Source organism: Desmodus rotundus, chromosome 8 (assembly GCF_022682495.2).
Source record: "Desmodus rotundus isolate HL8 chromosome 8, HLdesRot8A.1, whole genome shotgun sequence".
Classification (NCBI taxonomy): Eukaryota; Metazoa; Chordata; class Mammalia; order Chiroptera; family Phyllostomidae; genus Desmodus; species Desmodus rotundus.
Window position 1 is genome coordinate 80,242,244 of NC_071394.1, and position 27,216 is coordinate 80,269,459.

General features: G+C 38.4%; 1 protein-coding gene across 1 annotated transcript in view; it reads right to left on the minus strand.

Moving 5' to 3' along the window:
* The window catches only part of SYNPR (synaptoporin), a 161,011-nt gene that overhangs the window by 104,452 nt on the left and 29,343 nt on the right, over window positions 1–27,216 (minus strand). The window contains exon 2 of the mRNA XM_024556603.3: window positions 22,289–22,413. Within this exon, the coding sequence (XP_024412371.1) occupies window positions 22,289–22,413 (125 nt within the window). The remainder of the gene's footprint in view (window positions 1–22,288; window positions 22,414–27,216) is intronic.

Below are 27,216 nucleotides of genomic sequence, written 5' to 3' on the forward strand. Positions count from 1 at the left end.
CTTGAGGTTGGTTTTTAGTTTCAAGCCATTGTGATCCGAGAAAATGCTTGATATGATTTCAATATTCTTGAGCTTGTTGAGGCTTGTTTTGTGACCTACTATGTGGTCTGTCTTTAAAAATATTCCATGTGCTTTGAAAAGAGTGTTTAGCTTCTTTGGGGTGAAGGGTTTGTATATATCAATTAAGTAATTTGATTTACGGTGTTTTTCAATGCCACAATATCCTTGTTGACTCTTTGCTTGGAAAATCTATCCATTGTTGATAATGGGGTATTAAAATCCTCCACTATGAGTGTGTTGCTGTCAATATCTTTTTTTGAAGCCCTCCAATATTTTCCTTTTATATTTAGGTGCTCCTATGTGGGGTGCAGATATGTTTACAATGGTTATATCTTCTTTATGGATTATTCCCTTAAGCATTATATAGTGTCCTCTGTTGTCTCTTTTTATGGTCTTTATTTTGAAATTTATTTTGTCTGATATAAATATTGCTACCCCAGCATTTTTTTCATCTCCATTTGCTTGGAATATTTTTGTCCTTCCCTTCACTTTCAGTCTGTGTAGATCTTTTGTTCTGAGGTGGATTTCTTGTAGACGGCATATATGTGGTTCCTGTTTTCTTATCTATTCAGGTACCTTATGTTTTTTGATTGGAGCATATAATCCATTTACATTTAAGGTTATTATTGATAAGTACTTATATATTGCCATTTTCCCCCTTTGTATCTCTCTCTCTCTCTCTCTCTCTTTCTTCATCTTCTTAAAGCAATCCATTTAGCATCTCTTGCAATATTAGTTTGGTGAAGATGTGTTCTGTTAGCTTTTTGTATGGGAAACTCCCTTCCATCTTAAAGGACAGTCTTGCTGGGTAGAGTCATCTTCATTGCACGCCTTTGCTTTTCAACTTGGAATATTTCTTGCCACACCCTTCTGGCTCATAGTGTGTCTGTTAAGTAGTCAGCTGATAGCTTTATCAGGGCTCCTTGTGTGTTACTAGCTGTTTATCCCTTGCTACCTTTAACACTCTCTCTTTGTCTAAATTTTGTCATTTTTATTATGATATGTCTTGGAATGATACTCTTTGGATTCATCTTGATTAGTACCCTCTGTACTTCCTGGACTTGTGTGACTTTTTCTCTCATCAAATTAGGGAAGTTTTCTGTCATTACTTTTTTAAAACAGGTTTTCTATGCCTTTCTCCTCTTCTTCTCCTTCTGGTATTCCTATATTATGGATATTATTATGTTTCATGTTGTCCTGCAGCTCCTTTAAGCCCTCTTCATTCTTTTTGAGTCTTTTTTTGTTCCTCTGTCTGGGAATTTTTTCTTCTTTGTTCTGCAGCTCACTGATTCAATCCTCTGCTTCATCTAGCCTGCTTTTAATTCCTTCTACTATGCTCTTCAAATCAGAAATTGTATTCTTCATTTCTTCCTGACTCTTATTGATAGGTCCTATGTCCTTTTTCATGCTGATGTCTTTTGCAGTAAGTTCCTTGTAGCTTCCCTGTAGTTCTCACTGAGCTCATTGAGCTTCCTTATAACTATTATGTTGAACTCAATGCCCAATACTTGCCTCCATTTCACTTAGCACTCTTTCTGGGGACCCTTCCTTTCCTTTTGATTGGGGGTTGTTTCTTTTTCTCCAAGTTTTAGGTGCTCTTCTTGTTTGTTTCTGCTTCTTAGATTGATCTGCTTTGACTCCCTACCTTTTTTTTTTTTATTGTTGTTCAAGTATAGTTGTCTCCATTTTCTCCCCACCACTTCCCCCTACCCCAGCCATCCCCACTTCCTTCCTTTGATTGTAACTCCCTTTGGTTTTGTCTATGTGTCCTTTATAGATGTTCCTGAAGACCCTTCCCCCTTTCTTCATGGTGTGAACTTCTATGGGAGAAGATCTGTGGGATTTAGTGGTGCAGTCTCCTTGATCTCTTGAATTTTATGTTCTTGGGATGCCCTTTATACCATTTATGTTGGCTTTCTGGTTATAATTTTGTTTTGATAGTTATTGGGTCATTATTTCTTGGTTCCTTCCCTCTGGCTGGCTGACTAAAGAGTCACTCTGCCCATTAGGTCCTGTATGCTCTTGTGTAGGTGCACTGTTTTTTCTTTCTGGATCTGCCTCTGGTGATGTCAGATGGTGTCCCAATATGGCCTTAAGCACTTTTTTGAGGCTACCAGGGATCCACAGTCTATGACTGTCTCTTACTTGATGCAGATTTTGATGGACAAATTATGCATTTAATTTTTTGTTTTACTACAAAAGAATGTATAATACCAATGACAAATAAATAGTGTTTTAATACCTTTATCCTTCCATTTGGAGTTTATATAACAATTATTTGCATTATTTTTTCTTCATTGGGCTGCAGACTCCTTGAGGAGAGTGACTTCATCTTCCTCATCTTTGTAGTCTTCAGTGTGCTGAGGTATTTATTTCAAGTAGTTTAGTTTATTAGAAAGAAACAGACTGATTTCAGTTACATCAAGAAAAGAGCATATTTTTGGAAGGACACATATGGACAACACTAGAAAGTAAGAAAAAGAGGATGAAGCCCTAGGGATCAGTAACTCACCTCAATCTTCCTTGACAGAGATGCACCCTGAGGGCTCCTTGAAATACTTTTACTTCTGTCCATCTGATACTCTTCTTCCTGTAAATGTCTTCCTTTTGATTCAGATTTTCTGCTTCCTTTTAATTTTGGTTCAAAGATAGCTTTTCATGGCCCTCTGGCTTTGAATATATCTCATCTGTGATCTTCTTCTGCAACACCCTCTCTCTCACCAGCTTCTTAGTGCAAATTTCCCCAATATAGAATCCCATTGGTCTCTCATAGCTTTGTGTAACTGGTGATTCATTAATTTGTTTTAGAAAATAAATAGCTGATACAAATATTAAGTATCTCAATTTGACAACTTCCCACCATCATCCTCTCAGTTCTTGGGCCCCAAATCGTAATTAGCTTTACCTTCTTTCCATATATCCTTTTTGTCATCTAATTTTATGGACCAAAATTTTAAGAATAAATTAAATCTTTCCAAGCTTCTCTCAACCAGTAAAACCCTAATTTAAGACATCATCATCTTTTGCCAAGATTAACTCATAGTCATTGAACACAATCATTTCTCCTTATCCCACTAAAAAACTTTTTTTTTCACAGAGCAGTTAAAATAATTCTTAAAATATGTAAATCAGGCGCTGTCACTCCCCTGATTTTAAGCAAATGATTTCCATTGCATCTAGAATAAAACTCAAGTTTTACATGGCTCATGAAGCCTTATCTGACATTGGCCATTGTCTGCCTTGCTGTCCCACACTCCTCTCCTTATGCTGTGTTCTTGATGCACAATTCCTCTATCTATTCCTTAACCGCACCCAGTCCCTTCCCGTCTTTGCACATACTATTCTATCTGCACAAATCTCTTTCCAGATCTTTGCATGGTTTATCTTTCTTGTCGTTCAGGTCTCAAAACAAATGTCCCCTCCTAAAGGAGCCTTTCTTGCCTACCTCTTTTCCAGTTTTTCTCCATCACATCACTATTTAATTTTTGTCCTTGCCTCTGTTATTTTCTGACATGATCTTGGTCTTTTGCTTGTTTCCTTCCCCACCCTCTCTCTGTTCCTTCTCCTCATTATCACCAACCTATCTTGTCCTCCACTGGATCTCCAGCACCATGAACAGTTCCTTGCACAGGGTAGGTGTTCTAAAAATGTGTTAAATGAATTAATGAGTCTTTCTTTGCCCCAGCAACCATTCACAAATTGTTGACCAAGTAATAATTTGGTCCAATTGACTAAAATGAGTAGGGCCCCTGGGACCTATGGCTGAGTATGGTCTGGATCTGTTGCAGAGGGCAAACACCTGATACTCATCTGATTACATGCTTGGCACATTTATTCATCAAATGAATAAATAGTTAGGTTCATAAATTCAATAAGTCTCCGAGGACTCTTGGAGATGTACAGGAAGATTCTGAAGAAAGGACTGAGTGTGCTTTGCTTTTTTTCATATTGTCTGTATTTCTCTTCCAAAAAGCATTATAAAAAGTGCTAGAGACACACTGTTTATTTGACTAGAGGCATTTGGTTGAAAATTGAAGTGATTTTTAAAAACATAGAAACACAGTCATCTGGGCAATAGTGATGAACTTGAGCTAGAAAGTAATTCACATTACATTTTCATTTAGTCTTGTACAACATAAGGCATTTATGTTCATTTTCTTATATAGTACTTTTTCTTTCAATATGGGATATTTATGCTTCACATTTTTTTTCTGCATAAAGGGGACATTAAACTTTTTTATTCTTTAGACAACATTCACCCTGCAGAGGAAGCAGATTCCATCTCTAAAGGCCATGGTAATCAGAGTAGCAATTTCAGGTCTAAAAATGGTAAGTATCACGTTGGTCTAAGATGATGACACAACTATCATTATAGGTAGCATTTATTCTTAATTGCTTGTGGTGACTTGAACAAAGGTCAGAGAAAACAATCTCTTCTCATTTTGGTGATGAATAAACTAAACATAGAGGTAAATAAAAGTATATTATTAAAAATTAGCCAAAAGACAAACGCTTTCATGATCTTTTGTATCTGTGAGGAAATAGAGATTGGCAAATGAGTTCTCTTTGCAATCACCATTGGGTACACTGTTCTCAATGTTAACTTTTAATGAGGGCTTATTAAGATGAGCACCATGATATAAATTAATTTAGTAAATGAATTCTTAAAATGTTCTATGATACTGTAAATATTAATTTGTCAATTTAGGCAATTTGTAATAGGCCTCCTTTTCATTAGTAGAGATTAATATCTTCATTCTATTTATCTCCACTGTGACTCTGTGTGATGGTCATATTGCATAAGGATTTCAAGGATGTTAGTGCAAATTCCTGCATATGAGGAGTTGCTGTGGGTGCTGGATGAGTCATGTAACCTCTCTGTGTCTCAATATCATCAGTGTTTAATATTCTTTTAAAAGACTAAGCTCTATGAAAAGAGGACCTATTCTGTTTTCACTTTTAAATTTCCATTGTTACCAGGCACAGTACCTGACACCATATTGAACGTTTGTTGCATCAATTAGTAAATCTCACAGGAGTGCATTGAATAATGCTGAGTGAATATATCAACTGAGGTGGGAGAAAGTAATAAGGTTTATATGCCAGGGATTAGATATTTTACAAAAAAATGAGCATACTGTTTTTTCTTTTTCTTTTGCCTGCAATATAAATGTCTAATAATTATATAACATGTTCATCCTCACTAATAATCAAATAAGTGCACTTATTTCATTTTTGGAAGAATATGGAGAACTAGGCATCTTTATACCCTTTTGGTGGGCATATAAATTTCTTTCTAGGGAGGGATTTGGCAAAAACCTATGAAGATTTACGGCTTATATACCTTTTGCCCCAGGAACCTGCCTTATAAATGAAGTTATGAACCTATGTTAGTGGTATCATTGTTTGTAATTATTTGTAATAGCAAAAAACAAAACAACCTAAATGTCCATCAATAGGTAATTGGCTTAATAAATTCTGGTCTAGCTGTGCAATAAATTATGGTCTAGCTATGAGGCCAATAAAACATGGTAGATCTATTAAGGTTGATAAGGAAAGCTATCTATAATTTTGTAAAAATTAAGAATTATTTGCAAAATACTATTTATACCAGAATCAGTTTGCATAAAAAATGAGTACATGCAAAGGAAAAGTCTGAAATAATATACATCAAAACTTTTTTAAATTTATTTTGTTTATTATTATTTTTAAATTGTTGTCCGAGTACAGTTGTCTCCATTTTCCCCTCACCACCCCCCCACCCCACCCATTCCACCTCCCACCCTTGATCCTACCCCCCTTTTGTTTTTTGCATGTGTCCTTTATACATGTTCCTTGATGACCTTTCCCCTTTTTCACCCCAGTATCCCTTCCCTCCTCCCCTCTGGTTATTGTCAGTTCTTTATTTCAATGTCTCTGGTCATATTTTGCTTGCTTGTTTGTTCTGTTGACTAGATCACACATAGGTAAGATCATATGTATACATCAAAACTTTTGATAGTGGTTATCTCAGAGAAATTACAATTCTCTAGAAGGGGGATTCTAATATTTTCCTTCATTTGTTTCTGCATAATGGGATTTTTTAGAACAAAAGTATGTTCTTTTTTCTAATAAACATGTATTTCAAAAAGTGTAACTGTTTTAGATAATGGGATGTAAGATGTTAAAAGAAACAATGGAAAAGTAAACTCTTGATAGGTACGCTAAAATAACACATGAATAAAGATTGTTAAGCTTAATTCTCAGTTAGTATCTAAAGAGCCCAAGAGCTAATTGAGTATATTTCAGAAGTCCCAACTCTGCAATTAGGAAAAGTGGTTCTCTATACTATCCACTTATTTCGGGTATCTCAGTGCTAGGCTTGAGCAACTAAACTAAAGATCTTTCTAATCAAGTCTCCTGATAAGTATCTGAGACCTCTTGACTCCTCAACTCCTGCTTCCCTCTGCAATCCACCCCTTTGCCAGGGAAATGAGAATCTTTTGTAGCACTAAACCCTTTGGAGTAATTTTATTCTTAGAAAACACTGCCATTTATGTGACTCCATAACATTCAGCCTCAAGTGACAACTGCTACTTTTGCATAGAGACTTTCAAAATTTATTTCAAATTCTGGCCAGCTGCATATAGGAAAAAGAGGGTGATCGTAACATATCCAGGCTGGAATTATTTTTCCTTCGCAGTTTATTGCTGGACTTGGGAAATCAACTGGAAAAGCAATTCTGAGTTCCAAGGAACACGATGTCCCTAAGAACCATTCCCTAAATCTCTCTTGCCTGCCTAGTCTGCCTCTCTATAGGGAGCAGGCTATAAATCTTGGAGATGATGGAAGGAGTCTCTGCGATTGTGGGGGTTCATCAACTCAAAGACACACTGCTCCTCTTTCCAGTGTAATGGTGAAGAGCGTGGTCTTAGTCAGGCTCAGATGTTCAAAGTCCAGCATTGCCATTTGTCAGATGCATGAATTTGGGCAAGTCATTCAACCTCCATGAGCCTTAGTTTCCTCACTGTCAAGTGGAGTTCAGAGAAGCTATTTTATGGGGATGTTGTCTCACAGGGATATACTTTGCACACTTCTTCAAACATGATAAAATTATCAATAAATAGTGGCTTTTATTTGATGATTATGATCATCATCATCTTCTTCATCCATATTATCATTGTTAGAACACAGTTTGGGGTGATAGCAAACAACTCCATCGAGACACCCATGGGAGTCAGAATATTTGGATAGGTTTCCAGGTTTGTAATTTATTAGCTGAATAACTTTGGTCAAGTTTATGTCTCCGTGTGCTGATTTGTATAAAGAGAAATAAAAATACTCTGGTTCTGCCTAGGACAGTGTTGGTGTGACAAAGGGATAATGACTATATCAATAATTGTTATTCATTATATACACATACATGAAAGAATCAACATATTCATCCCACTTTCTGATTTCTACCCTGATTTCCACTTGGCCTGGGGGGAAAGGCAACTACTACTTTCACATTTTCAGGAGACATGCTATAAAGCACATTATGAGTTTGGGGGAAGGGTAGTAAAATTGCTGTAGGTTTGTCATTGCTACCAAATTTAAATTGCCATTTGCTTTTTTTGTCATTTATTGTTTTCCATTCTAAGAGTAATATATGCCCAACAGAAAATTTTAGAATAACAGAAAACAAACATCCATTTACTATTCACATTCTTATCTTTTTCATTTTATCATGTTAAGTATAATAAATAAGACAAGTGTTTGCTTAAACAAAAATGTAATCTCAAATATATTTTTTAAAATCCATCAGTGTTAAAACCCAAAATACTGGATAATTGCAGGTTCAAGTTCTACCTATTTCTCCTTAGGTCAGCAGATCTCCAACTTCTATGTGTCTAAGCATCACTTAGGGACTTTAATAAGTGCCAGTCCTGGGCCCCAGGGCAGTAATGCTGACTGGGTAGGTCTGGGGTAGGATCTTGGCCTCCCCATTTTTAACAAGCTTTCAGTGTGATACAAATGCAGATATCATACTGGTATAGAGTCTAAAGTCCTGATTCAGATGCAGGCCTCTGAATACCCACAGCTGCACCCTGGAAGGGGAATTAGGAATATGAATCTCAGCCTTGCAGTTGTCACTTCTTGAATCCCAGGCTCTGAGACTTTGACTTTTCAGTTTTGACTGGAACATCTGGCAAGCGAGACAGCGTGGGCACTTGCCTCCTTTTTGTGTGACCTGTGGCCTCATGGCTGACAAAATGCCATTCTTTAAGGAATGGTTTGGGGTAGGAAAAGAGAGGGAACACAGGCCTCTGTCACTTAGTTGACACCAGCTTGACCTTGTGCAATTTATCATGTGACTGCTAGCCACCTGCTTGATAGCTCCAGGGGACACAAAGAATGTTCCAACATTTTTCTGGCCCCAGAAGAAAACAGAGATGGTGGCTAATGTGACTGACGATCAGACACCTAACAGTTTCAAGGAACAGGACATACATATGGGTGTGAGTGTGATCCTTTCTTCTGACATTCCTGGGCTGTTAATAAAGTTGAATCCCTTTGTCCTCTTCTAGGCAACTCAAAGTCAGTCTCTCTTTTTCATTTTTTCTCTCTCCCACACCCCTACTCTAGAAATGAAAACATATATAAGGAAGATGTATATATAGATATATAAGAGATAGATATAGATAGATGATCTAGATATAGATGATAGATATAAGTACAGATATGGATATATAAGGAAGAATGAATTTTTGTAACTTTGAAAAAAGCAACATTTGCATTCTTCTGGGGGGGTTGAGTTTCCCCAAGTAATGAGGTTCTGCCCACCCACTCACCCATGACTGCTCTGTAAAATTTTACACAATGTGTCAGAGAACTACATAAAAGCCTCACTCAGCATACACTGATTTAATCTCTGCCACTTGCCACCTCCCTATGGGAACTCAACAGAAATAACAACCTTGGTTACATAACCTACAATCATTTTTGATAAGTGCCCAAATCCTGGTCTTTAAGGGCCTGTCCAGATTTTACCTAAACAGAACAAATATCAGAAGAAGCCTTATGAAGTTGAAAGTAATTCTGTTGAATTTTTGTATTTCCTTCTGCTCTCTCTGAAGCAGCAGTGGCTAGTGCATTATCAGCCTTTCTGTCCAAGGTCAAGTACAACTGTTCCCCTGAAAAACAAATCTATGTATTTCTATTTCCATATAATTAGAGGTCTAATTCTCTCTTAAGAAAGCTTCAATCCAGTTTTCTCATTTTGTAGATGAGGAAACTGAAGTTCAGAGAGGAACTCTGCTGGTCATTGCTTGTTTGTTTTCAATTCCATGCCTTGCTCCTCTCCTGGTCTGCTCTGCATCTCTGGGTCCTGATTTCCTTAACAACTGCTTTTCAGGTAGGTTTGCCCAATGGTACATTGTTGCTAGACTGGAAGGCAGGAGTGAGGGAGAGGCCAGGGTATTTCTCCCTCTTTCTCTTATTGCTTTGGGCAGCATCTCCAGCAATGGCTGCACCTTCCATTGTTCCTACTCCTTCTGGAAGTCTCTTTTCTTCATGGTCCCTGCTTCTACCACACAGGCCCCATCTTGTGCTCTGATGAGACCACTTCCTCCCTTCATGCCTCTTGCTCAGGAGTCAGTGAACTCATTTTTTTCTAAGGATTGGGTAGTAAATACTTTAGGCTTATGGGTTCCCACAGTTGCTAACCTCTGGATTGCCTCTTGGTCCCCTTTCCAATCATCAAGCTCTGTCTACCTAGGTCCTTCTCTATATTACTTTAAGAAACTGAACCACCTATCATGAACCCTTGACTGATAGAGGCAATGTTGCCAGACTCGGACATGAGACCTCTGTACCTGTTCTCACCTCTCCCTGGAATATACCACTCTGATATCTGTGAGGTGCCTGCTTTCTCCCTCTCCTTCTCTCTTATTTCTTGCAGGTCTGTCCTTCAATGTCACTCCAGCAGAGAGATTTTCCCCAGCCAGCTGGTCTAAGACAGGCTCCCCACGCTGGTCCCTTGATCTTCTTAATGTCTTCTCAACATTACCCATGCCCTTTCCTTCGCTTAGGACATTCTTTCTCCTTCTCTTTTGACTGGCTTAAATGCCACCTCCTCAGGGAGGCCCTACTGGAGCATTTTCTATAACTGGGTGTCCTTTAACCCTCACCAGTCCCAACAAACTTATTTTCCATCTCTGAACAATGTTCACCCTCTGCTTAGAAATTACCACTACTGTGAGTGTGTGTGTGTGTGTGTGTGTGTGTGTAACTGTCTTCCTCCCATTCCCATGTGATTATAAATTTCACAATGGAAGGGGCCATGTCCATTTTATCAACCAATAGAAATCAAGCACTTACATAGTTCAGGGCCTTTTACACTGAAGGTACTCAATAAATATTTGAGAGAATGAATAAATGATCCAATAGGGGGTCATTCACAGATATAGGAAAGGTGCTTAAAGAGTCTCCCCATTGTAACAGAGACCACCAGCTGAGCACCCATATCACTCTGGCACTCACCAGTTTTGTATATAATGATGGTCTTCTAATATAAGCATCCAAGGTCTCTGCCCAAAGGCTTTCTTGGGCTGCAAGCACATGCTTGGTCTGCATGCAGTACCAGGGAGTTAACACCTGGTAGAAGCAACTTTTGACCAATGGCCAACAGGAGTGGGTAGATAATTATCCCAGCTTCATCGTATGCCTAATAGAATTCATCTGAAGCACATTATCCACAGTTTCGAGAACTCTTGGTTGCCCCAATTGACCACAGTAGTACCTTACCCATTAATCCACTCTTTATTGGCTTTCTTCCCTTCCCTGTCTCACTCACCACATCTTACTGGTGCTTCCAGGGGTCACTTGTGAAGAAAATTAGACATTTGACTCAGGGTGTGCTTCTGGGAGAGCCGAAACCAAGACATCCCTCTATCTAATTCTCCACCACCACTCTTCTTTTGGAGAAGTATTGCAACGAAATAGTTCCAAACTACCAGTTACATAAGTTGGGTGGGGAACAGTGGAGTGGGGTAAAATAGATTAATTAATTATACATTACTTTTTTCCATGCCAGCAGCAATTTTGCCCCATTTTCTGTGATCTCTGCAGACATTCCCTACAAATTACAGTTCTCCTTTCTTCACTGCAGAGATTTCCAAATAGGGCTGTCCTTGTCTTTGGTCTACAGCCATACTGTGGTGCCAGCTCCTTGCACTAGCTTCTATTAATAATATCAACCACCAGGATAATACAACTGAGTGAACACTTGATGTGTGCCAGACTTTGGTACACAATTAACTTATATGACTTAACTGAATGGTCACAATCATACATGGAGGAAAGTGCTATTATTTTCTCTTTTTCTTTATCATTTTTTTATTGTTGTTCAAATACAATTGTCTCCATTTTCCCACTGCAACTTTTCCCTGCTCTACCCACCCCCACCTCCCATCCTCCATCCTTCCCCACTTTGGCTTTGTCCATGGGTCCTTTAAATATGTTCCTTTATGACCCCTCCCCTTCTTTCTCAGTTATATCCCTCCAACCTCCCTTCTGGTTACTGTCAGTTTGTTCATTTCTTACGATAAGGAAAGTTAAACCTGGGAGGTTGTAATTTACTCATCCGCTAGGTGGCAGAGCTCGTATTTGAAGCCAGAAACTTGGCTAGAATTCCACCATTAGCACTTTGACTATACCACATTCAGGCCTCCCCACCTCTCCATAGAATCAACAGGTCTCATCACACACAAAATTTATTTTAAGGCATGACTTTAAAATGAGATATGATAGTAATAAAGTTTCTAAAATTTTAGCCAAAAGAGTATTGTTTCTTTGGTTATGAGAAACAATAAATGAATTGCTCTAATATAATTGCAAATGGATCATTTAACACAAGGCATACAAAATTGCAGCCCTTAACATTTTTATTTTCCCCTAATTGGCCCTGATAGTAAAATAAAAAAAAATGTTCATTATTGTTGCTCTATGGTGTGGATCTTAAGGAAAAACTGCTTTCCCGCTGACAGAGCCAGCATTACTAGATAATGGCCCACACTGCACACCTTTCCTAGTGTCAGCCTCCACCTGTCCCCACGTTCCAAACAGGCAGAAGGGAAATCCGACTCAGCGCAAGCAGCTTGAATCATAAAGAAGAGAACTTCGTACAGCAGCGCTCAGATAAGCAGACCCAGCTCATCCCTCCCTCAACACAGAAGCCCATTCTTTGAATTTTATGTTTCAAGGAAGGATCACAAGGATCAGACTCAGAGTTTCATTCTCTCATCTCATTCCAAGCAACCGCAGAAGGACCACACTAGTGCCACTGAGTGTTCTCCGTCCTGTCACTTTGGGGGCTTTCATTCTCCCATTAGTTTAATGAGAAAAATAACAATGAGCCTGATAATAATACCTTCAAGGGCAACCCAAAGAAGCATTAAAGATAACAGTTAAAACCAAATTAATAAATGTAAGACAGTTAAATATGTACACACCATTTAATGTTTGCATATTGGGGCAGTGAGGGTTGGGAAGCTCCCATTCTGGGTAAAACATAACATAATAAAAGGTGTTTTTTTTGGTTTTGGGGGGTATTTTTTTGTCTTGGGAGTAGTTTTGCTATTTAAGTAGAATGTTATTTTTTTAGGTCTTTAATTTTAATTACCCTTTCTTGATTTTGTAAGTAAAATAATATACTAAAAGAGAACTTACTGAATGCTAGACCTTGGGTTAAGTGTTTTGCATGTATTGCTCATTTAATACAACACTACCATGAAATAGCTAACATTGTCTCTGTTTTACAGATAAGGAAAAGAAATGGTAAGCAATTTCTCAACATCACACAGCTAAGCTAGTAAGTAGCACCGAGGGGGTTTACACCAAGCTACTTTCATTCCAGAGTTCAAGCTGTTGTGGTTGCCTCAGTACATTAACAGTGTAAAAAAATCTTCACAGCTTACTATAGAAAATCTGGATGAACTGTACAAATGTAAAAAGAATATTTGATTCACTCATAATCTCACCGCCTACAAATAAGTTAACATTTTGATGCAATGATCATGACAGAATCTGTATACATATGGTTTAGTTTTTGTTGTTTGAGAATCCTAATGACAAAGGCTTATATGCTTAGCCACTAAATTTGGAGAATATAGCTGGAATAGACTGACTTAAAATATGGCCTATGTCTTACACAATATCCATTTTGAAGGAAGGCCCAAGAAATATCTTCAAAATCTGAGCAATCATTTACTTTCAGAAAATTTGAAACTGCAGTGAAAGAACATGTTATTGTGAATTGGAAAAGACCTACCATACATGCTACAATACCATGGACAGAGAAAACCAACTGTGGCTTCATATATGAGACCACAGTGGGACGTTATAAATGGAAGGTACAAATTTCCAACCAAGCTGGTTTTCCCATGAGCAATATTCTATAACATGATTTAGAGTGAGACAAAATAGGGATATCTATCTAGCCACCTAGCCATCCATCCATCCACCCACCTTCCCATTTATCCATCCATCCATTTTCTTTTATGCTGGTAATTCACGCAATGCTAGTGTCTTATGTTGAATTTCCCAGAAGCAGACCTTGACATCAAAATTTGAGTGCAATTTGTTTTTGGAGAATCCATTCTTGGAAATACCAACATGTCAGTGGAGAATTGAGGTGGAAAAGGAAGAGAAAGTAATAAAAGGTGTGTTAATGACAAGTTTTCCACTGAGGGTAGTTATCCTGCTGGGTGACTCTCGAAAATGGTATGGAACATGACTGAGGTTTGTACCCATGAAGGGTGGATAAGTTGGAATATTTATCCTCCAATTCACATTTGTCATTGGATAAGGGTTTTCCCAGGAGACACTAACTCCCCAGCATTTCTGGCCTGACATGCATATGACCAAAGAAGTTCCTGTGGCTAGAGAAAGCCCTTGAACATTCAGAGGGGCTTTTAGTAAAAGGTGCAGGCATGAATGATGAGGGACTGGGAAGTATGGGCAGCAATGGCAGTATCCGCCTCAGCCAGCTGGTTAAAAAAATTGGACTCATTAGATATACAGAGTCTTATATTTTGTTCTCTCACCTAATACAATGTCAGGAGCATTCCACATATCTTTAAATGTTATTGGAGAAAACGACTTTTAGTGCCTGCCTAGCATTTCCTTGTATAGATATAATTTACTTAACTGATTCCCTATTTTGGGACACTAATTTATTTCTAATTTGGCAGGATTTAAAATAATTCAACAATAAATACTTTTGTACAGACTCCTTTCTCTGTATACCCATTTCTTTCTTTCTTTTTTTAATATATATTTTTTATTGTCGTTCATTTACAGTTGTCTACATTTTCTCCCCACCCCTCCACACCACCCCAACCCAGCCAAACCCACCTCCCTCCCCTGCCTCCACCCTCCCCCTTTGTTTTGTCCATGTGTCCTTTATAGTAGTTCTTGAAAACCCCTCACCCCACTATCCCCTCCCCACTCCCCTCTGGCTATTGTTAGATTGTTCTTAACTTCAATGTCTCTGATTATATTTTGTTTGCTTTTTTCTTTTGTTGATTATGTTCCAGTTAAAGGTGAGATCATATGGTATTAAGGCAATCTAGCTCATTATCTAAAGCAGTGATTACCAGTTCCATATCTACAAGAATATTTAAAATTGATGGGGTCTCCAGACATGGAAATGACATAATATTGGTTTGGCCAAAAGTCCATTTAATTTTTTGTATAAAATAAAAGAAACATTTTTCATTTTGACCAATAATTTTATTGATTTGGATATTTTGAGTATGTTAACTACCTTCCACTATTGGCTTCTAGTGGGTAGAGGCCAGAGGTGCTGCTAAACATCTTCCAATGCATAAGACAGCCTCACAGCAAGTAATTATTTGGCCAAAATGTCAATAGTACCAAGAAACTTCACAAACCACTTTTGGCACATATGATCAGTCACAGCACTTTCTCCATATACTGCACAAATCTTTTTTGCTTTTCAGTTGCATTTTTACCTTTTTTGAAATAATAAAGCATGATATGCCAAAATGTTGCATATTTTCTTTCATCTTCAATATCAAAGTGGCTGCACAAAAATTCACCAATTTTGATGTTTTTTTAAATGCACTCTGATATGACAGTAGTCACAATACAATCTAACAAAATTGTTTTGAATGACGTTAAAGACAACTAAGCACTACTAGAGCCATCTTATAGAAAAACAAACAAACATTTTGGCCAACCCAATAATACATATTTAATTCTGAAACTTCTGTTTTCTCTATATTCAGTTATTCTCAAATTATGGAAGATTTTTCCACTGCTTCAGTCATTCTAATCACTGAGTCATCTACAGTGTGGAAACGCTGGACATATGTTTTATTATTACACTGGAAATCTTTATTATTGTCTACCCAAGATGACAAGTTTATCATCATGTCATCAAATTACTTTTAAGAAGCCAGAGGTGAACACCTTCTCCATAAGACAGTTGTTAAGAAACTTGGTCTCTTTTTCCTCTAAAATCATCTTATGCAGGCTTAATGTAAGATTGGTTAGAGTCCTTAGAATTTTGCATTTTACTTATCTAAGGAAAAACACCTAATTCTATTTCCCATTCAACAGCCTGGCATGCTTTTCTTCCTGATAAAATATCTTACAAAAGTCCTTAATAACCACCATTAATTCTATACACTGGCCTTATCTTAGTTTTCACTCCTTTACTTCTTTGAAGTTTTGAGTGGTACCACTAGTGAAGATTTCTTGCTTTCTGTGAAGCCTACACTCCCCTGGTTGTCCCACTTCTTGTCCATTTGGCTCCTCTAGGCTCTCCTTAGTCTCCCCTCTCCTTTGTTTCTCATAAGTGTGGGCACCCTAGCTGGGCCCTGGGCTCTGTCCAGTTTGTCATGTTCCTCTGGTCCTTCCAACTGTCTTGGACACCATGCTTCTTCCAGGACTTACATTTCACAGTGTGAGGATGGCTCTTAGAGCTCCATCCAGTTGCATCTCTCTCTCCTTACACGGGATGTTCAGGAAAACTTCGTGACAGAATGTGCCTCACACTGTACCGGATGAAATCCAAATGTATACCTTCCATTTCAAAATGATTTCCCTTATTATTCTCTTTTTGTAATCTTTAACTCTTTCTCCCTATTAATCATTTAGAAACTCACAGTCTTCTAAAATCTTACCAAAATCTACCTTTCTGACTTTATTACTTTCTCCATCATAATTCTTTGCTCCACTCACCATGCTTCCAACAGACTGAAGAGGGTCCTCTTCTGTTTGTATTTGAATTAGTAGAATATATGAAATCCAAATGTTTGGATTTGATTTTCTATGTGATGTTGACCAATTTCTCTCAGCTCAGTCTTCTCAATCAGAATAATAGCAACCTTCTTCACAGAGGTGGTGTAATGATCACGTAACATAATGGAACTGAAAGTGGCTAGTACAGTGTTTGACACATTGTGGGATCCATGCATTGAGTATTAAAGCAAACCGTTCATTGGCATTTTTTGAGTAGGCTTTTTCCAAATATATTTAATTCATTAAAATAAGGAACACTACTTCACACTTCTGTGTATAAAGTGCTAAAAATATTAAATCCAGAATTCCCACCCATTATCAAAAAGTTTCTACCAAATTAGTAAATACTAGTAGATGAGAAAACAGCTAAATATTATTTGTTCATTTTAACCACAAACTAGAAGGAAGATCAGGTGACAAATGTTTCATTCCCATAGTAAAATGATATATGCTGAATGTATATTCCTTTTGATATGAGTCAAAAATACATACATATAGTGGTGTGAAGGAGTTACACACTTTGGTATATTAATTAGAAACAGCACGTGAATATTTTATAAAGTTATCTAGCATTTCTAAATTGACATTTTCCTATATCTGATAATCAGATTAAAAAAAAGTTAAGTAGCTTCCTTTTATGTCATTTACACACTACTGCAGTCCCCTTTTATCTGAAGTTTTGTTTTCCACATTTCAGTTACCTGCAGCCAACCAAGGTCTGAAAATATTAAATGGAAAATTTCAGAAATAAATAATTTATAAGTTTTAAATTGTGTGCTGCTCTAGGTAGTGCAATGAAATCCCATGCCATCAGTCTCCATCCTGCTCAGGATGTGAATCATCACTTTGTCCAGCGTTTCCACACTGTAGATGACTCAGTGATTAGAGTAACTGAAGCAGTGTCACAGTGCTTCTGTTCACCACTCTTTACTTAATAACGCCTCATTCACCTCACTTCATCTGTTCATATAGGCACTTCATCATCTTACATCTTCACAAGAAGGAGGGTAAGTACAGTGCAACTCATGTAACTTTTATGACAGTGCATTGTTATAATCATTCTATTTTGGTGTTAGCTATTGTTGTCAATCTCTTATTCTGTTTTATTTATCAATTAAACTTAACATAGGTATGCACACGTAGGAAAAACATAGTATTTATAGGGTCTGGTACTATTCAAAATTTCATACATCCACTGGGGGTCTTGGAACATATCCCCTGAGGATAAGGGAGGACTAATGTCCTTGTTTTTGTTCAAATGACTTGGTATTAGAGTTTATTATTTTCCTTGTGTTTGCAATAAACTGAATACTTAGAAGCTGCTGAATGCTCTTATTTTATTTCTAAGATTATAATCAAATCACTGGCATTGGTTTGTGAACATTTGGAAGAAAATAACTTTTTAATGATTTACATTACTAGCTTCTTGCTAATCCAACTTCTTCTGAAACTAATGACTTCAAAATAATCTGTATGAATTCTAGATTCAAATCTAGAATTACTCAAATCTTTCCCAAGAAGATAAGGGCACAACATTTAAAAATATCCAAATGTATAACTGAAATTGCAACTCTAGTAAAACCGAGCCTCTTTAGAATAGTATGTATATCTCCTAGATGGGCATTAATGGGACAAAACTATAATGCACTCTGTGGAGTAATTAGGCTCCTGAATAGTAGTCAGTAGATGTAAAGATGTGGTAAGCACAGTAGGAAAAGCTTTCTTGCTTTCGTCTAGAACAGTGATTTTAAATTACTTCTAGGAGACCCAAGGTTCTGAGGACTTTTTGTAGGAGTGGTACAGAGTGCTGGGGTGGGATGGAGTGAGTGGTGAGGAGGTCATGGGGGGGCAATATGTGTGGCAGGGAGAGGGCAGAGAAGGACCAGTTAGATGCTTCAAGCCCCTTTCTTCCCCTACTCCAACTTTCTTGATTACTTATATGTGTTTTCTATACAGAGCTTCTTAGCAGAGTAATGTTTAGACGAAAAGCTCTGCTACTCACTCCAGTCCAAGTACTAACCAGGCCCAACCTTGCTTAGCTTCCAAGATCAGAAGAGATCAGGCATGTACGGGGTGGTATGACCATAGATGAAAAGTTCTGCTACTGAAAAAAACAGTGGTTGATCATTTGTTTCAGAACCCAAGTAATATTCTTTCAAATGAGTATTATATACTTATAAATGGCAATAAACAATTTCATACCATTTCTTAAGTTGCCTTTAATTGGGCAAGTAATAATGTTCTGGGAAGAAAATGAAGAAGCCCAGAGCTGGAAGTTATGTTCTTGAAGGGTTTTTTTCAAATTTTACACAGCCCAGGATTGCATGAAATTGAATGTTACCTTGTTCTCCATCCTACCCCAAACCAGATACTGGTTTTCTATGTTTAGAGGACTCTTGATCAGTCTTTTCCAGTCTGAGAGACAGACAGAGAGACTTGTGCCCCATGCTGGTGACCTGTTGTTCTTCACATCTTAAAAGTTTGACTTTCAAGTCACCTGCTCCTACCACACCTCTTGGTGGGAAATCATTGTAGAAGGCAATGCAGACCTCACAATTTCATGACTACTGTTACTAAGCATCTCACCCCTGCTGCCCAGACATTGGCAGTTCTTATCTGCAATTTTGGATTTTGTATGTTTATCAGTGAGCTCGCATTGGCTTGGCCATTCTCTGTTAAAGCCAAGGAGTTCGCCCAAAACTCCAAGGTGTTAAGCACCCCTACCCCCATTTTCAGCAGCACAGGATGCTCTTCTTACCAAATTACCAGGGGTAATTTGCTTAACATTTGTTGGATTTATTTTAACTTGCTTAAATAATTAACTTGAACTTTGGATTCTCTTATTAGTTAGGAGAGTATCTACTTGAGCAGAGGTACTTGCAACTTTTATCAGCTTTACTCTTAAAAACTGTTAAGAACAAACTGTTTAGTATAAATGCCACTTCCCTGTGATTCATTGCCTATGAACTAAGTCTCTTGTGTTTTGGATTAGGATTCCCTAGATCAACATACCAAGGATGTGTTCCATGATATACAAATCCTCTGAGATGTTCAGTGAGAAAGGATTTCTGTGGTCAGACACAGCTGGGAAACACTGTACTTCTCTTGGTGATTAAAAATGTGCATTAGAATCCCTATTAGAGTACCCATGACATATTTCACAGATATAGAACAAACATTGCAGAAATTTATATGGAACCATAAATGACCCCGAATAGCTGCAGCAATTTTGAGAAAGAGGAACAAAGCAGGATGGATCACAATACCTGATATCAAACTGTATTACAAGGCCACTGTCATCAAAACAGCCTCGTACTGGCATAAAAACAGGCACATAGACCAATGGAACAGAACACAGAGCCCAGAAATAAACTCAAGTCTTTACGGTCAATTAATATTTGACAAAGGAGGCGGGAGCATAAAATGGAGCAAAAACAGCCTCTTCAACAGATGGTGTTGGGAGATCTGGACAGCTACGTGCAAAAAAATGAAACTTGATCACCAACTTACGCCATACACAAAAATAAACTCAAGATGGATAAAAGACTTAAATATAAGTTGTAACACCATAAAAGTCCTCGAGGAAAACATTGGCAGGAAAATCTCAGACACTCCACGCAGCAACATCCTCACAGACATGTCCCCTAAAGCAAGGGACATAAAGGAAAGAATAAACAAATGGGACCTCATCAAAATAAAAAGCTTCTGCATGGCTAAAGAAAACAGCACCAAATCACAAAGAGAACCAACAGTATGGGAAAACATATTTGCCAATGATACCTCAGACAAGGGCCTGATCTCCAAAATATATAAAGAACTCACACAACTCCACTCCAGGAAGACAAACAACCCAATTAAAAAATGGGCAAAGGACTTGAACAGACACTTCTCCAAGGAAGACATACAGAGGGCCCAGAGACATATGAAAAGATGCTCAGCATCACTAGCCATCAGAGAGATGCAAATTAAAACCACAATGAGGTACCATCTCACACCAGTCAGAGTGGCCAACATAAACAAATCCACAAACAAATGTTGGAGAGGATGCGGAGAAAAGGGAACCCTAGTGCACTGTTGGTGGGAATGCAGACTGGTGAGGCCACTGTGGAAAACAGTATGGAATTTCCTCAGAAAACTAAAAATGGAACTGCCCTTTGACCCAGCAATTCTGCTGCTGGGATTATACCCTAAGAGCCCTGAAACACCAATCCAAAAGAACCTGTGCACCCCAATGTTTATAGCAGCACAATTTACAATAGCCAAGTACTGGAAGCAACCTAAGTGCCCATCAGCAAATGAGTGGATCCAAAAACAATGGTATATTTACACAATGGAATTCTACGCAGCAGAGAGAAAGAAGGAGCTTATACCCTTTGCAACAGCATGGATGAAACTGGAGAGCATTATGCTAAATGAAATAAGCCAGGCGGTGAGGGACAAATACCATATGATCTCACCCTTAAGTGGAACATAATCAATAGAAGAAAAAAGCAAACAAAATACAACCAGAGACATTGAGGTTGGGAACAGTCTAGCAGTGGCCAGGGGGGAGTGGGGTGGGGACAGTGGGAAGAGGGGATTGCAGGAACTATTATAAAGGACACATGGACAAAATCGGGGGGGATGGTGGAGGTGGGGGAGGGAGGTGGGTTCAGCTGGGGTGGGGTGGAGGGAAGGGGAGAAAAGGCATACAACTGTAATTAAATAACAATAAAAAATTTTTTAAAAAATGTGCATGAGAATGACAAAGTGCTAGGAAGTATTTTTTAAACAATTGATTATATAATTTTTAAATTCTCCCTCTTTTCCCTTTGCCCTCCCTTCTTTTCTTCTTTCCTTTCTTTTTAGAAACATTAACTATTTAGGGCCCCTTGGGGAAGGTTTGGAAAGCACTGCACTTGCCTGTTTAAGAAAAGTTTTTTGAGGTTAATTTCTACTTTTCTTTGTAATTCCAGAGCTAGCACAGTGTCTGGCAGAAGGTGATTACTCAATACATGTTTGTTAAATTAAATGAAAGTGTATTAATAAGATGCCAAACATTGTGTTGCAAACAAGTTGTTTTCAAAAATTGCACCGGTTACTTGGTGCCAAGAATTTGGGAGTTTTACAGACATAAATTATTTTGAAATTAAATTTAATTAATCCATATTGCATTTGGATCAGAATCACAACATGTTCGATTTGGGACAAGCATTGGTATGTATTTTGTAGATAATGCAAAGACAAAGACAAGGTATTATCTTTCAGACTGAAGATGCTGAAAGACTTATCTCAACCAAATTAAGTATAGAAATAAATACATGAGCCCTGGTCTCAACTCAGGTGGGCTCAAACCCCAGCTCCCCCGTTTACTAACCAAGAGAATATGAGCAAACCTATCTGTGCCTATTTCCCCATTTTAAATGGTGATGGTAATTGTGCTCCTCTCAAAGGTCATTGTGATGACTAAGTAAGATTAACAAGTAAACAGCAAGTATCTGACACACAGAATTAACATAAGATATTAATATTATTAAATACATTATCTGCCAAGATTGCACAGTCAATATGAAATTAGAGGTGACACTAATCCTATTTAGAGTTTGGAAGACCTTAAGATTGGAAATATGTATGGGGAGAAAAGAACTGTATAATTGAAGTCTCTATGTTCACTTGCATCATTTTCTATGCTAAGTCTCTGTTTACTTGCAGTCACTGTGGACCACTTGCAGTATTTTCTTGGAGGAGAGTCAATTCTGGTTTGAAAGTACAACTCACAAACCTCCTAGGGAGAGGTGGTAGGTGGACATTTTAGTTATTTGGGTGTTTTGTGGACTCAGGGAAAATTCTTACTGTTTACTCAGAAGTCCCTGGAAGTCTGCATCATTTTTGGAGAAATGAGAGAAGGAAGATAGTGCCCTCTTTGTGAGGCCAGTGTGCACGAGTCCCCATGCCTTACCTGAATGGGTAGGCAAATGCTATGTCAATGCTAAGATTACTGTCTGTCTTGTTGACGCAGTCCACACTCAGCCGCAGACCTCCAGAATAACCACCGCATGTTGCAAATGCAAAGATTGCAAAAAGCTGTCAAGAACAAAAACAAAAGACAAAGCGGCTATTAGAGTGATGCTGATCAAATGAGAAATATCAATATGAGCTTATTGTCTGGATTGAGTGAAGTTATGGTTCTTCTAAAGTGCAACAACACCATGTTTGGTTCAGGCTGGAAGATGAAGGCCAGAATGACAGAGGACAATGGAGAGGTGGTTTCTGAAAAAATAATCTGTCAAGCTAGAGTCATTTTGCTTGGGGATAAATTAAACACAAGGACAAAATATCTGTATTTGTGTGTGTAAAGAGCCATCATGCCTCAGAAGCTAGAGATGTCATCTCACATCAAAGGATCTGGAAAGCTACCTGTCCCACAGGATTAATGATGGATGTTTCCAGGTGGGAAGAATTTGAGGTGTCTCCTTGCTGTCTTCTTTTTGTTTCTCTGTATTTTTCTTCAATAAACATGTTTGTCTTTTGAAATAGATTATTAAAAAGGCATGATCAATTTTAGATCCAAAGGGTTGAGGACAAGTAGATGAGTATCTAAAAGGTACCATTTCAGAGCAGAAGACCCCAGCATGTATGGGCCTCAAGCTACTCTTGGTGGTTACATCTGTGTGTAGGTTGCTCTTTCTAAGCCAACTATTATTTGGTTCAATTGCTTACCAACTAATACCATGGTGTAGTCTGGTGTAGACATAGATCTATGCAAATTAGGCAATAAAAATGAGAAGCATAAACTCAGGGATGTCTTTAAGAAAGAAGATACATCAGGGAGGGTGGGTAGCTGAAGATGGAAAGAAAAAATGCCGGATTATTCCATGTAGTATAGATAAATTCAAAACAATTTCCTTGTTTCCAAAGAAAGTTGATCAAGTGCACTTAACACTGATCCATGCTGTAATATTCCCATTTATTTTATTTCAACACTTGGAATTCAGCTTTTTGTAGTAGGTTGGGATCCCTATTAGGAACACTAGTTCACTTTACATAGCTAGAGCAGTTATTTGTTTCCTTACAATAACTATAAATGTATAGGCTCTAGAATGTGACTTTGGCATTGTTAGTTCATTTCTCCATGCCTTGGTTGCCACATCAATAAAATAGCATTGATAACAGATCCTCTGGGTAATTTTGCTGTTCATGATATGAATCAGACAGTTGCTGTAGACAAGAAGGCTGCTGAAGCTAGCAACAGTCACCAGGTCTGTTCAGAAAGTTCAGAAGGTGAAATAAGTATTGCCCATAACACCTACTGCCTCCCTCAATCGGTGGTAGAAGAAGAGCTTCAGAACTGTTTGTCCCAGTTGTCTATTTAACTTTAATAGAAAAAGACTGGTTAATGATAAAACCTTCACAGGGAAAGCAATAGTTGGTGTATCATTTGTGTGTGTGTGGCAGTTTTAAGTTGTTAGTTTTAAAATCAATATTTGAAAAATGGAAATAACTTGTCTAAAATATATAGTAGATATGGTAAAGAGCAAACTGGGTTTCTATGTGTTAATGTTTGTAAAACATTTAGAACAGATCTTGGCACAGAATAAACACTCAATAGATATTATCGAATGTTATTATTGTAAATAGATGTGGATGAGCTCCTTGGTAAGATGTTCCAGACCACAAAATATGGCATTTAAACTTACTTATCTCTAGCCAAGTGTGTATGACCATCAGCCCCAGTGAAAAAACATCATGTCTTCCAGAAAAACTGGTCATTTTTTTTTCTGCTTTTCCTAGTTTGACTCACTGATGGGAGGTGAGGAAGTATGCAGGAGCTACTCCAACCCACTCCACAGTGGGGATGATGCACACAGAATATCAGGACAAAAGGGAACCTGATCTTTATCCCTGTGGCATGGATTTGATGACTTCTCATGATCAAATATTCTTTGTGACAGCTCTTTGTATTGGTAGGAATAAAGAAGAAGTGATTTTAATGTTCAATACTTAAATCCAGATTTCATCATACAATACTGAGTGTCTCAGCCTTTGTGCCATGTCATGGTGGCACCATTGGCAAGTCTTCTTCCAAAAGAAGGAATGGAGAAATGGAACCCACAACTCTGTGGTACACCTGAGGAGAGAGCTCTTTCCCTGTCCTCACCTGTCAAACAGGGAAATCCTGTATCTTTCTGAGTCAATGAGAGAATTAAATGAGATGGAGTATGTATTCATGTGCAGCCCCCTCTCAATTTATGAAGAGATTTGTGTGGTATTTACGCTTGTGCATTTCTCTGGGGCAAGAGCCATGTGTGTAATTGGCATTATATTCCTTGATTAAAGATGTGGAAGAATAGCATAGCCTTTGAACAGCTGCATTTTAAACAAATTCCTTGAAACATTAAAGCATAGCAAGTTAGAGTAGAGGGCATAAAGACAAATCCTGATAATTTTAGCACTTAATGGCTACAAAGAAATTATCCTTGCATTTCATCTTATTTTAAAGTACTTTATATACAGTAATATATTATTAATACTACCATGTAATGAACTTAAGATGAAATGATAATTACATTCAACTGTTCAAAATGTTAGATGCATAGAGGAATGTTGGGAACCGCCCTGCTTGGTTTCAGAAGCTATAACCCCCCATGGTTAAGGCTGAGTCAGAATTAGGACGATAAGCCATTAAGGAGACAAAGCTTATCTCCTTGGCAGGTGTGCCACCTCTGCCCACTTCACACTGCTTGGCCCTGAGCTTGACCAGTTAGCCAATGATGGGTAAGATTCCTCAAGGGAGGAACAACCTAAGACAGGCATTGGTCATCAGGTATAAGCCCACAGGGAAGGACTCGGAGGGCTATAGAAAAAGGGGGTGATGGACCCTCACCCCTTGGCTTTGAAATAGCCTGAGTCCTTATTCTGTCTGCAAGAAGTCTCCTAATCTCTTGGCTGCCTTACTTCCCTTGCCTGACTTAAGCCTGAAGCAATAACAGAGGGCAGTGCAGTCCTGTGCTGGGAGGGGCGGATTCCCTGAGGAATCAGGCCTAAGAAAAAATGCATATAATCCTGTGAAACCTACTTAATTTATACCCTCAGTTTAAAAGATAAGGGTCCAGACCTGAGATGAGTCTGGCACCCAAGGTTTTATAGCCCTTTAACTAATTGACCATAACTCAGAATAAGCCCTCAAAGTTCTCTGTAAATTATGCATTGTTTAACCCTTACTGCCTGACAATGATTGATGAGCTTTATCTGTATTCCTGTGCGAATGAACCTAATAAAAGCCCATAGAGTAAAAGGCTCGGGGCCCTTCTCCTTTGAGAGATCAGCCGCCTCTCCTCCCCAAGAAGATCATGTCTTCGTGGACTTATTCTTCATCCGTGGCGGACGCGGGGCTCAGACATAAAGCTCTGCGACAGAGGAAGGCATCATACTATTGAAACCACACACACCACTAATTTTTTCTTTTTATTTCTATTGAGTTCCGACATTGTACAGGAGTTAAATATGATGCCCATGGGCTTTGTGCTCAACTGTCTGCTTTCCCACATCCTCACTGATTAAAGTGAAATCATATTGTGTGACTGATATCAAATTAAGTAATATCATAATATGAGGATTAAACAGATAACAGCTGTATAACACTGAAAGAGTCAGATCCTGCTGAGTGAATAACAGGTTACAAGATAGCTGATTCTGGATTTGAGTGAGTGAAATCAACTCCTTCAGAGTATATTAGCCAAGGGCCTGGTCCTGTAATTAGAATACATAAAGACAGAATGGGAAGAGGGGGCTGGAAGCTCTTTGGGGAGTCAAAATTCTCATGGTGTTGTAGGAGAATGTAGAGTGGGAGGAAACTTTGGAAATCCTCCCACCAGTTTCCCTCCCAGTAGTCCATGGAGCAGTTCCAGAGTCAGGCAGACCTAAGCTTGAGTCCAATTCCCAGCTGTCTGATACTGAGCAAGTTACATAACTTCTCCAAACCTAACCTCCTACATCTACCACATCAGGACACATTTGATGGTTCATTTAGCAGATATTTAATGGTGTACTTGCTAAGTGCCAGCTGATAGGGAACAGAAATGTAAAAAAGTTAGAGAAAAGACAAAGAAGGGCCCTGGCCACTACAGAGTTTAACACTGAATGCAGGAGACAGAATCAAGAAGAACATACATATGAAGTAATTACAACTTGTGCTACATATATTGACGGGAAGCTCTTCTAGACTGGGAGTTATAATTGAGAATGTCACAGTTAAGCTGAGACCTTGAAGATGACTGAGAGAAAGCCATGCAGAAAGGGGTTGGGGGTGAAGGAAAGTGCTCTGGGCAGAGGGAAAAGCACAAGAGAAAGCTCTGGGGAGGAAAAGCCTGATAAGTTCAAAGAGCCAGTGGAAGGTCATCTTGGCCATTGGTCAGTGAAAGAGGTGGAGAATCATAATATTTATCTCCCATGTGTTTGTGTCCATTAGCTGACGGAACACATGTAACACAGCAGGCTTTTAGCCTTCCATAACCGTTAAAAATATTACCATACTACTGAAGAAACTGAGAACTAGAGAGTAAAATTCACTTGTCCCAACTCAACTAAGTGGAGTTGGAACTAGAATCTTGGTCTCTAGATTCCCTGAGTCAGTATTTTTCTAGAATAAGAGAAAGAATAATTTCTGGCCATGTGGGCAGCAGGCATGTCAAATGGTCCAACCTTCTTTACCCAAAAGCACACCATGGTACTTATGTGGCTTGAAGCTCTCTACGTTTCTCTTTAGTGCCTCACAAACATATACCTGTGAGCTCACTAGTCAAGCAGAGTGGGTACTTTGCCTGCCTTCCTTCCTTCCTTCCTTCCTTCCTTCCTTCCTTCCTTCCTTCCTTCCTTCTTCCTCTTTTA